Source organism: Bubalus bubalis, chromosome 20 (genome assembly GCF_019923935.1).
Source record: "Bubalus bubalis isolate 160015118507 breed Murrah chromosome 20, NDDB_SH_1, whole genome shotgun sequence".
NCBI classification, from domain to species: Eukaryota; Metazoa; Chordata; class Mammalia; order Artiodactyla; family Bovidae; genus Bubalus; species Bubalus bubalis.
In genome coordinates, this window is record NC_059176.1 from 65,053,542 (window position 1) to 65,065,677 (window position 12,136).

The 12,136-nt window shown below is 41.5% G+C and overlaps 1 protein-coding gene across 1 annotated transcript in view; it reads right to left on the minus strand.

Annotated features, from left to right (window-relative positions):
• The window catches only part of CHSY1 (chondroitin sulfate synthase 1), an 89,397-nt gene that overhangs the window by 64,817 nt on the left and 12,444 nt on the right, over positions 1–12,136 (minus strand). The window contains exon 2 of the mRNA XM_025271636.3: positions 8,305–8,800. Within this exon, the coding sequence (XP_025127421.1) occupies positions 8,305–8,800 (496 nt within the window). The remainder of the gene's footprint in view (positions 1–8,304; positions 8,801–12,136) is intronic.

Here is a 12,136-nt window from a genome sequence, read left to right on the forward strand (position 1 = left end):
GATAAAAAATGATGCTGTTAAAGTGCTACACTCAATATGTCAGCAAAGTGGGAAAACTCAGCAGTAGCCATGGGACTGGAAAAGGTCAGTTTTCATTCCAATCCCAAAGAAAGGCAGTGCCAAAGAATGCTCAAACTACAGCACAATTGCACTGATTTTACACGCTAGCAAAATAATGCTCAAAATTCTCCAACTCAGACTTCAACAGTATGTGAACTATGACCTTCCAAATGTTCAAGCTGGATTTAGAAAAGGCAGAGAAATGAGAGATCAAATTGCCAACATCCACTGGATCACTGAAAAAGCAAGGGAGTTCCAGAAAAACATCTACTTCTTTATTGTGGATCACAACAAACTGTGGAAAATTCTTCAAAAGATGGGAATACTAGACCACCTTACTTGCCTCCTGAGAAATCTGCATGCAGGTCAAGAAACAACAGTTAGAACCAGACATGGAACATGATTTGTTCCAAATTGGGAAAAGAGTACATCAAGGCTGTATATGGTCACCCTGCTTATTTAACTTATATGCAGAGTACATTATGCAAAATGCAGGGCTGGATGAAGCACAAGCTGGAATCAGGATAGCCCGGGAGAAATATCAGTAACCTCTGACACACAGATGGCACCACCCTTATGGTAGAAAGCGAAGAAGAACTAAGGAGCCTCTCAATGAAAGTGAAAGAGGAGAGTGAAAAATTTGGCTTAAAACTCAACATTCAGAAAACTAAGATCATGGCATCTGGTCCCATCACTTCATGTCAAATAGATGGGAAAACAATGGAAACAGTGACAGACTTTATTTTTTGGGGCTCCAAAATCAGTGCAGATGGTGACTGCAGCCATGAAATTAAAAGATGCTTACTCCTTGGAAAGAAAGTTATGACCAACCTGGACAGCATATTAAAAAGCAGAGGCATTACTTTGCCGACAGAGGTCCGTCTAGTCAAAGCTATGGTTTTTCCAGTAGTCATGTGTGGATGTGAGAGTTGGACTGTGACGAAAGCTGAGCACCAAAGAATTGATGCTTTTGAACTGTGGTGCGAGAGAAGACTCCTGAGAGTCCCTTGGACTGCAAGGAGATCAAACCAGTCAATCCTAAAGGAAATCAGTCCTGAATATTCATTGGAAGGACTGATGGTGAAGCTCCAAAACTTTGGCCACGTGATATGAAGACTTGACTCATTTTAAAAGACCCTGATGCTCCGAAAGATTGAAGGGAGGAGGAGAAAGGAACAACAAATGATGAGATGGTTCGATGACATGACTGACTCGTTGGACTTGAGTTTGAGCAAACTCCGGGAGCTGGTGATGGACAGGGAAGCCTCACGTGCTGCAGTCCATGGTATCAAAAAGAGTTGGAACCAACTGAGTGACTGAACTAAGACAAAAATTGTTACTAAAGATAAAAGAAGAAATTTTATAATGATAAAAGGAGTCATTCATCATGAAAATATAAGAGTTATAAACATAAATGCTGTGATTCATGGGGTCGCAGAGAGTCGGACACGACTGAGCGACTGAACTGAACTGAAACATAACTGCACATAACAAGAGAGACCCAAAATGTATTAGGCAAAAACTGACATAATAAAAGGGAGAAATATAGACAATTCAACAATAATATTGGAGATTTCAATATCTGACTTTCAGTTATGGACAGAAAAACTAGCCAAAGACAGAAATAGACTTGATCAACATAAAAACCAACTAGACTTAACAGACAACAGCCCACACAATAAGAGCAGAATACACATTTTTCTGCAGTGCATGTGGAACATTCTCCAGGGTATACCACATGTGATACCATAAAAAACATTTAGCAATTTTTTAAAACTGGAAATACAAAGTATGTTTTCCAACCATACTGAATGAAACTAGAAAGAAATCAGTAAGATAATATTGGGTCTCAAGACTATTGTGCAGGTCATAGCTGCATTTTCTCTTATTTTTCACTTCCTTTCATGCCCTTCCCACTCACAAGTGACACAGTCCTTATACAGTAGGTGCTCATAGATTAGAAGGTAATCCTTTAGGGCTTGGAAACTGAACCACCAAACTGCCAGAACAAAAGACGACGACTCAGGAGAAGACCCCAGGGGTTGTGCCTCGAGGAAGCAGGCAGCACTAGCGCTCAGTACTCGAGCATCAGCCTGTGGAAGCCGCCTGGGTCGTGGGCAGGCAAGGTTACGGGGCAGCCTAAAGGAACGAGAAAGGCATCCCCATATAACACAAACCAGCTCTACGACAATTAGCATTAAGAAATATTATTTCTTCTGTGATTAAAGGAAAAAACCCAGGCTTCTGACATAAGGATGTTCAATATTCCTTTAAAAACCAGTCAGACTAACACAGAACTTCTCTTTTCATATATTTTGCTCTAAACGCCAATCTCCCTTGGTGATACGCCTTTCTAAAAAAAGAACATCATAGATCTTACCGTCAAGGCTATGGTTTTTCCAGTGGTCACGTATGGATGTGAGAGTTGCACTATAAAGAAACCTGAGCGCTGAAGAATTGATGCTTTTGAACTGTGGTGTTGGAGAAGACTCTTGAAGAGTCCCTTGGACTGCAAGGAGATCAAACCAGCCCATCTGAAAGGAAATCAGTCCTGGGTGTTCATTGGAAGGACTGATGTTGAAGCTGAAACTACAATACCTTGGCCACCTGATGCGAAGAGCTGACTCATTTGCAAAGACCCTGATGCTGGGAAAGATTGAGGGCAGGAGGAGAAGGGGACGACAGAGGATGAGATGGTTGGATGGCATCACCAACTTGATGGACATGGGTTTGGGTGGACTCCAGGAGTTGGTGATGGACAGGGAGGCCTGGCGTGCTGCGCAAAAAGTCGGACATGACTGAAAGACTGAACTGAATAGATCTTACCTTTCCCTGTTTTATATTTTTAAAATCAGCATCACAAGGTTTTACACTTCTAAGTTTTTTTCAACTATTTCATGAACATATATATTTTTATCTCCTTAACTAAAGTCTCTGAGAGAGAAAAAGGCCATTTTTCTTTCATCCTTCTTTGGCAATTTCCTACCAATTTCCCTTAACAAACACTTACCAGTTAACTCAGACATCACAAGTGATGGTCTTGGTAAACTGCTGCTGCTGCTGTTGCTGCTAAGTCGCTTCAGTCATGTCCGACTCTGTGAGACCCCAGAGACGGCAGCCCACCAGGCTCCCCCGTCCCTGGGATTCTCCAGGCAAGAACACTGGAGTGGGTTGCCATTTCCTTCTCCAATGCATGGAAGTGAAAAGTGAAAGTGAAGTTGCTCAGTCGTGTCCAACCTTTAGCAACCCCATGGACTGCAGCCCACCAGGCTCCCCCATCCATGACATTCTCCAGGCAAAAGAGTACTGGAGTGCGGTGCCATTGCCTTCTCCACTTGGTATACTGACGTATCCCCAAACAGTTCAGGATGTGCCAAATAACAACCCCTTTGGGTCTGGAGGGCGTGGGTAGAGTGTTAGGGATTGGGGTATTAGGAGCCCTCTGGAGGCAGCTGCCGTGTGCCATGATGTAAAAAAGACTGGGAAATATTAGGATGCATCACTGGTTAGAAACACTGCTGGAAAAAAACTAGAAATAACCTGAATGCCATGAAAACGGTAACACTCTTTCTGTATCAAATTGAAAATCTTCCAATTCATGTAAGTGTAGAGTAGCAAGATGGGCATAGTATGTAAAGCATGTTACCATCTGTATAAAAAGGGGAAAGATACACAAACATAACTGCTTATATACAGGACAGAGGAGCCTGGCATGCTGCAGTCCATGGGGTTGCGAGTCAGAAATGACTTAGGGCCTGAATAACAAGAAACAATGCACAGAGTACAACTTAAAGGTGCACTATGGTGACTGCCTTTTGGGGGAACCCAGTGGCTGGAGAGGAAGGTGGGAGGACTTATCTTTGCAAGCCCTTTGCACGTACCAATTTTCAACCACGTGACAGCATTAACTATTAAAAAGATCTTTACGTTGCTAAAAACGGGCTTCCCTTGTGGCTCAGCTGGTAAAGAATTCGCCTGCGATGCAGGAGACCTGGGTTTGATCCCTGGGTTGGGAAGATCCCCTGGAGAAGGGAAAAGCTACCCACTCCAGTATTCTGGCCTGGAGAATTCCATGAACCGTATAGTCCATGGGGCCACAAAGAGTCGGACACGACTGAGCGACTTTCACTTTAAGTTGCTGTATCTTTCTATTCCTGTTACTGACTTTCACTGGTAATGATTATTTTCTACCCCAAAGACATTCATTATTAGTCCAACACTGAGTTAAAATCATACAAGAAAGATCTGGATGCTGGTTACCCAGCTGTGTCCAGTTTGCCAAAACCCACTGAGCTCTGCACTTAGGTATGATCTTGCACTTCTCCAGAGGCGTAACATACACTTCAATAAGAAATGAAGATGCATGGTTTACTTGGCTCAACTTTCATTTTGTCCCTCCTATTAAAAGAGTAGTGTGTGGAATAATATGTCATATATTTGCCTACATAAATTACTGTTTTGAACTGTTCAATGTTTCTTAAGAAAAGAATGTGAGGTAGTGATACTGACCCTATGTGACAAGGGAGAATCAGGCTTGTGAGCTCCTCCTGACTCTTTCTGACCAGCATTAACAGTCTCAAGGCCCACACTGTGCTGAGAGGTGCTCTCGTGGGAGGTTTTAACAAGCCTTGAAGAGCATTACTAAAAACCACCTAATGGTTTACTATATTTAAGTCACATATTTTCAATATGAAAATCATGTTTTGAAAATGCCAAGGTCATGAAAAACAAAGAAAGAGGCTGTGCAAACATCCCAGATTAAAGAGACATGACAACCAAATGTAATGCCTGACCCCAGGATGGAGGCTGTAATGGAGAAGGAAGACATGTTGCTGGGACTTGACCGAGTCTACAGACATTATGTTTAATTTACTTAAGCTGTACTGTGGTGGTATAAGAGAATTTCTATATTTGTAGTCAAAATACACTGACACTGTTTAAAGTAAAGGGCCACAAAGAAAGCTACCCTTAAATGGTGGCTGAGTATGTCTATGTCTCTGTACTGGACAGACCGGGGGGCAAGTGGGAATACAAGCAAATGATGGCACAAATGGATAAAACATTAACAGGTTACTCTGAGTGTAGGCTTGCATTTTTTTTTTAATTCCTTTAATGTTCCTATAAAATTAAAATGATTGCCAAATAAAGTTTTTAAAGTCATGTATTAAGAATCAGCCACTATTAATAGACAAAACAGGGACTTCTCTGGTGGTACAGTGGTTAAGACTTCACGCTTCAAATGCAGGGGGTCACAAGTTCGATCTATGTCAGGGAACTAACATCCCCATGTGTTGCATGGCATGGCAAAAAAAAAAAAAAAAAAAGTCAAAACAAGTGTAGAAATGAATCTAAATTTGTATTATGACAGTTGCTCCTGAGTAGCCACTTTAATTATGTAAGTGTAATCCCAAGGCGTTATTTGGGACTTGCAAAAAGGAAAAAGAAAAAAAAACCTTCTGCGTTTATAACAGTACCTTCCAAGATCCAAAGCTTAACATAGCAGTCTTTAATATAAGACTCCACCTCAATAATTTCTCATAATGTGAGACTTAACAGAGAATCTAGATTTTACAGAAAGTTTAATAAAAGTTCCTCATCCACATGAGGGAATTATGGTGAACACAACAATAAATTCTAATGACTTTTCAGGTTAGAACTGCTTAAAGCCCTACATAAAGGGAAAGAGAAAAGAAATCAAAAGTCTAACAAAGTGGTGAATGCCTCAATAGACTTCTTAAAAATGACAGTGAAAAACTCTATGTGAAAATTAAATTTACAGAGAAATATATATAAAGTTCCTGTGACCCAGGGAAGGGAAGAATTTCTTAAGACATAAAAAGCACAAACCACACAGGGAAAGAATGATGAATTGGACTACACTTGAATTCATAACTTGCATATATTAGAAATCCCATATTTAAAGTGAAAAAACAAACTACCCTGCAGTAAAAGACTGCTGCTGTTCTTCAGCTGCTCAGTCAGGCCCGACTCTTTGGACCCCATGGACTGTGGCCCGCCAGGCTCCTCTGTCCGTGGGATTTCCCAGGCAAGGATACTGGAGCGGGTTGCCGTTTCCTCCTCCAGGGGATCTTTCCAACCCAGGGATCTAATGCAAGTCTCCTGCACTGGCGGGTAGATTCCCTACCTCTGAGCCTCTGGGGAAGGCCCAGGTAAAAGATATTCTCCCACAGAAGGAAAGTCATCTGGTGTAAGTCTTGTGGAGGCCAAGCAGCAGTATCTAGAAAAAACTGTCATCAGGCTTTAGAGATATGCAGAGGAGTGGGGCCTGCATCCAAGGTGACTCAGGAGCCCCTGGGCAGGGACACGCGTGACGGGTCACACAAGCAGTGACGGGAGCTTCCTCCCCACCAGGCCCTTTTTTTAATAAGGTCACCTACCAGACCCATGAAGTCTAACCAGCAGTTCCAAGTATACAAATGGGATGATTCCAGCACCCTCACTTCAGGCCTTACAAAACTTTGGCGATCACATCGTGAAAAGAAAAATAGCCCCTCAAACTGGCTCCCAAGCCCTACAACCTCAGGATAATACTTCCTCCCTCTATCTCGGCATTAATGTTAGGTCTAAGTTCTTGATAACTCAGTCCACTGAGTATTGGCGTCTACCTAGCAGCGTATAAGGTCTAACAGTGCAAAAACACTGAGACGGACGTGCCTAACAGGCGGTGTTAGCGGTCAAGAACCTGCCCACCAACGCAGGAGACAGTTTGATGCCTGCGCTGGGAAGGTCCCCTGGAGGAGGGCATGACAACCCACTCCGGTACTCTTGCCTGGAGAACCTCATGAAGAGAGGAGCCCGGTGCGCTACAGCCCGTAGGGTCACAGAGAGTCACACAGGACGGGAGCGACTTGGCACGTGCCTGGCACACCTCAAAGGCGGGCCTATCCTCGACATTTCTAGCAAGGAGGCCAGCGCCTCAGCGCTCAGGGGCAGTATAAACCACTCCAAAACACAGAGGGCATTGCACATTTTAAACATGATGAAACATGTTCAAGTTAAAACTACTTAATTAAGCATGAGGAAAATGCAAGAATACAGTAGCTGTATTTTGTTTAAAACTCCACAAAATTCCCAAATAGCTTTCCTAGCAGCAAAAATCCGTGAAAAACAGAACCTCCCCTCAATCCAGGGAGCAACAGCTGGTGGATGGAGGGGCACGGGAAGAGACAGAGATGACAGGGTTCACTCAGATGGCATTCTGATTCAAAAGGCATCTTTTGTATTTGGAAACTGTAGGAAGACTACTGTCTGTATACTTGAAAGTGTCCACTTCGCTAAAAGTTCAAACAAAAGAAACAGTATGATTAGGAGACATTTCAAAAGAAGTCCAGGGAAAAGACAAGTACAGGCAAGAACACCATTTCTTCACATAAGCACTTCAGAAAATTAACTCTGAAGACAGGCTAACAGTTTACATCTGAAGCTGCGTTTCTTTTTCTTGGGCAAAGGTCTAGCAATCCCCTCTGTGCCTCACAACTATCAGTAGTTTATCCATCTAAACACAACACAACCTAAATAATTTTTTCCATTCTGACTAATATCACATCCTGCAACTGCAGGCAAGAGGTGAACATCTGCCAATAAACACAGAAAAGTCAAAAGCTAACTCATATTCTCCAGAACTATTAAAAAGAAAACATCTCCAAGTAGGTTTCCTTCAAAAAATTGCACTTATGTATCAATATAACTCATAAACTGCCTATTCTGAAAGGAAAACTGTATTGCAAACTTCTAGATCTTAGTAACTGTAAGAAAGTCAAGGTTTAAAATAAATGCAAACCCAAATACTGTCGGTTGTTTTACATTATTACTCATTTTATGAATTCAAAACATGTAAGTCTCTAAACTATGCGGTCAGCATGACCAGATGAGAGGCGTCAGGCCTCTGGAAGAAAAAGGCCACTCTCACAAATCACATCTGCAGAATCAGAAGTCAGAGTAAATGAATCTTCGGGAAAATCATGAAAGTATCACCATGACCTGTATTAACCCTTTTCTTTGGGTCCCAAATGCCATCATTAACCAAAATTTCAGGACCAAAGTACAGAAGGTAAATTTAAAAGCTAAGAGAAAAGGTAATAAGAGAGAACTCAAAAGAACTAAGGTAAAAATATATAATAACTTAGTACCAATTGTTAAAGTGTTAAGGAGGACATTATCATAGTTTCCTATGACTGGTCCAGAACTAATGACAAAATCAACAGATTTTCTTCTTGTTCTTACCTCGTAAGACCAGACGCACTGCACCCCTGCAAACCTTCGGACGCACCTTCCCACCTCGACGTCCTCGTGGGTCGTATACATTTCCCGGAGGCACTTGCCGATGTGTGGGACCATTCTCCGGAGAACTTCCCGGCTCATGATCACACCAGGCCCCCCCATACAGAAGTTCTCGCCAGGTTCCAGAGCAAGCTTCCCCATTTCTTCCGTGGTGCCCAGTCCCGTCTGCCCAAGAAAGAGGGGTTCACTACTATTCAAACTCCTCAGAAAACTCTCCAGACGGTCTCCTTTGATGTAAACATCATCATCTGCTCTCATAAACCATTCGTATTTGTCCAAGTAGTGGTCATGCATGTACTTGAGCATCATAAAAGACTTCTTCTGGGGTGGGTAGGAGTCATCCACGCCCCGTAGTGGCACTACTGGAATTGAGATCGATGTGTCTGAACCCTCACTAGAGAAGAATTCAACTTTCCCAGGAATTGTCTTGGACCACGTCCTGGAATTAAAATAAACATCAGTGAGAGAACAGTTCATTCCAAGCTTCCCATTTCTATAAATTCCCATATCGACTCATGTTGAATCACTGTACATTCAAAAGGATGATAAAAAAACTACTTGATATGCTTGCTTCTCCTTAACAGAAACCCACACTACCGGGTACTGCAAAGTTCTAACTTGTTTTCAAAGGAATCCCAACAAAAAAGAATGATGAATATTAAAATACTTCCCAGATAACTATGCTTTGGCTAAGGCTGGAAAATCAAGGTCTATATATTCAGGTTAATTTTCTGATACTACCGACTCCCCACCTATAAAACCCTCTGCTCTATAAAACAAAAGATTAAACAATAAAATTGTTCATTCAACACATTTTCTTGGAACACTCATCAAGTGCCAAGTATGTGCTAGGCCACAGGGATGCAGTGGTGAGCAAAACACAGATCCTCCAGCTGAAGTGCATCTGAGGGACTGGTTCCCTGCGGCGGGGGAACATGAAGGGTGCAGCAGACCCAGAGCGCAGGGTCAGTCTCGGGGGAGAGCAGGGGAAAGCTGCAGGGCCTGAAGCCCCCAGCGATGGGGCCTTTATACTGTAAAACAGCAGGAAGCCTCTGGAGTCAAGGTGAAGGGCCCTGAGCTCTGGAACATACGCCTTTCATAGCAAACTGCTCATCCCACTGCTAGAGGAAACATTAGGGGTCAATTAAGAAAAAACAGTGACGAATTCTGCTGCCAAACAACAGATTTAAGGCCATCAGATTACATTTTTCCTTATGCTTTCTTTATGCTACATATTAAGAGTTGAAGTAGTCTAGCTACAAAAATACATTTATATACAAATGACTTCTAGAAAAAACATATCATAGAGAATAAATGAAACCGTACATTTAGCCTTAATACAGTCAAAAAGCCTAGTTTCCAAATGATATTCTTTCCAATATAGTCTTATTGTAGGTAACTGTTACAATTATATTGATGATAGTGAAAAACAACTGAAAAATCAACAAAAAACATGTATGTTCTCTGTAGGTTCAGATGATGGTTAGCATTTTTAGCAATAACATTTTTAAATTAGCATAGGTACATTGGTTTTTAAACATAATGATATTGCACACTTAAAAGACCATAGTATAGCATAAATATAACTTTTATATGCAGTGGGAAGTAAAAAAAAAATTGTGTGACTTGCATTCTTCTGATACCTGTTTTTCTGCAGCAGCTACAAATTTCCAGTGTAACTATGAGATATGCCTATACTGCCAGTTGTAATCACATAATGCCAGCAACTGCAAAATGCATCTTCACTTCAGAGATGCTAAAATGTTAAAACAATGCCCATCTTAGAATGTATATAGTACAGTAGTTGTAACGAGTGCTAAGTCGCGTCAGCTGTGTCCAACTCTTTGCAACCCTATGGACTGCAGCCCACCAGATTCTCCAGGAAAGAACACTGGAGTGGGTTGCCATGCCCTCCTCCAGGGGATCTTTCCAACCCAGGGATCGAACTTGCACCTCTTCTGTTTCCTGCATTGGCGTGTTCTTTACCACTAGCGTCACCTGATAATGTTTTTCCCTTAATGCCTATGGATTTAAAACGGACCTATAGGTCTTATGCCAGTTACAGAACCCTTAACAACGAATTTGGCATAAATGAAACCTGCCTGGACTACAGAAAATATACCAGGTTACTACATTTTTACAAATGATATGCTCCTGAAAAGAAGTATGCAAACATAGCAGGAATGAGGCAATTAATTTAAAGAGAAATCAACCCCTCCCATAAAGAGAAAGTCCATTTTAAAATGGGAACGAGCCCCAACCTACACAAAATATAACTCATATATCAGTCCCTGCCTGTAACAGTGTTCAGTAAACACTGCTCACCCGTGTGAAGTAAGTGACTGAAAGATATCTTTGTACATGTGTGGGTATGCTAAAGGGAAGAAACCATTTGTTTCTTATCTTTCAAAAATTTCCAAGAGAGCCACATTAATATTCCTATGTGCACAAAGAAACCAATTTTATCAAAACACAACCAGAATACAATTATTAAGAGGTAAAATTGACAGGCATACTTGAGTTGAAATATACTACCATTCATGCTACTTCTGAAATGCAATTTAAAGCTAGTCTGTAGTATCTCACAGCTGATTTTAAAAGGGTAATGAATAAAATCAATTTAGTTTTAGCTTCCACCCAACTGCTTCTGTGATTAACAACACAGATCAAGTTCAAAGTAGTACTAAAGTAGTCAATTCCACAAGCCATTAATATACTAAAGCATCTGGGATTATCTGGAATACAGGGGCTGTAAGACAACGTCTACCTCCACAGGAAAAACCTGCTCTCAAGACACAATACGGTGTGTGACGGCTAAAAGCGCGGACTCAGGATTCAGGCTGTTGGGATGAGAATCCTGCCTTCACTTTGGGCAAAATATTCTGCGGCTCACTATCCTTATCTGTGAACTGGGGATAATAAAAAATATCTGTTTTGTAGGGTTGGGGTGAGGGTTAAGTGGATTATTATATCTAAAAACGCCAGCCTGGTGTGAGATAAGCAAGTATACAGGTGTGACTCATTAGGGAAGACAAGAGTTTGCAAATAAAATAAGGTACTGAAATAAAAATGAGAGAGAGAGGAAACTGTGGGCTGAACTTAGAATAGTCAGTCTCAAAATTACACCCCAAAGTGAAAGCACGGAGATAAATGCTGCTTCTCTTGTTTCTGGCTAAAAATCGGACACTTAAGCTATATGACAAGTTCTATCATATTATGAACCTCAAGACAACATCAGGGTGCAAGTCTAAAAAGACTTCAAACTTTAAAAGCGCTCTCACTTAAAACACCGCAATCCTTCATACTAAACAGAATAAAAACCCATTTGGTCTGGCTCTGCTTCCCATGGCTGCCCCACAGAGAATACAGAGATGGAAGCCCTAGCGGCACAACCATCGGTGAAGTGATTAATACTTGAACTGTAACCTGAAATGCCGTTAATGTGTCCAGGAAGAGCAAGCAATTAATTTTAAAAACAGACAATCTAACTTCAAACCATCTTTGAAAGCCTCTCTGCAGTTTAAGGTAACACCAATCATTATTATCTTTTCCTCAGGTAACCCATGGAAACATGCTGCCTTTGCTTAGATGGCTGGTGATTTGAGGGAAATCTCTCAATACGGAGTTGTTGTAAATCCTTTAATCTCGATAAATTACGATCTTTTAACTTAGGATACCTTTAGCTTAACTAGCTCCATAAAGTTAAAGAGTTCTGGAACACAAATCATGATTCATCACCCTCGGGGAACCAAGGTGAGGGCATCGATAATTCCAA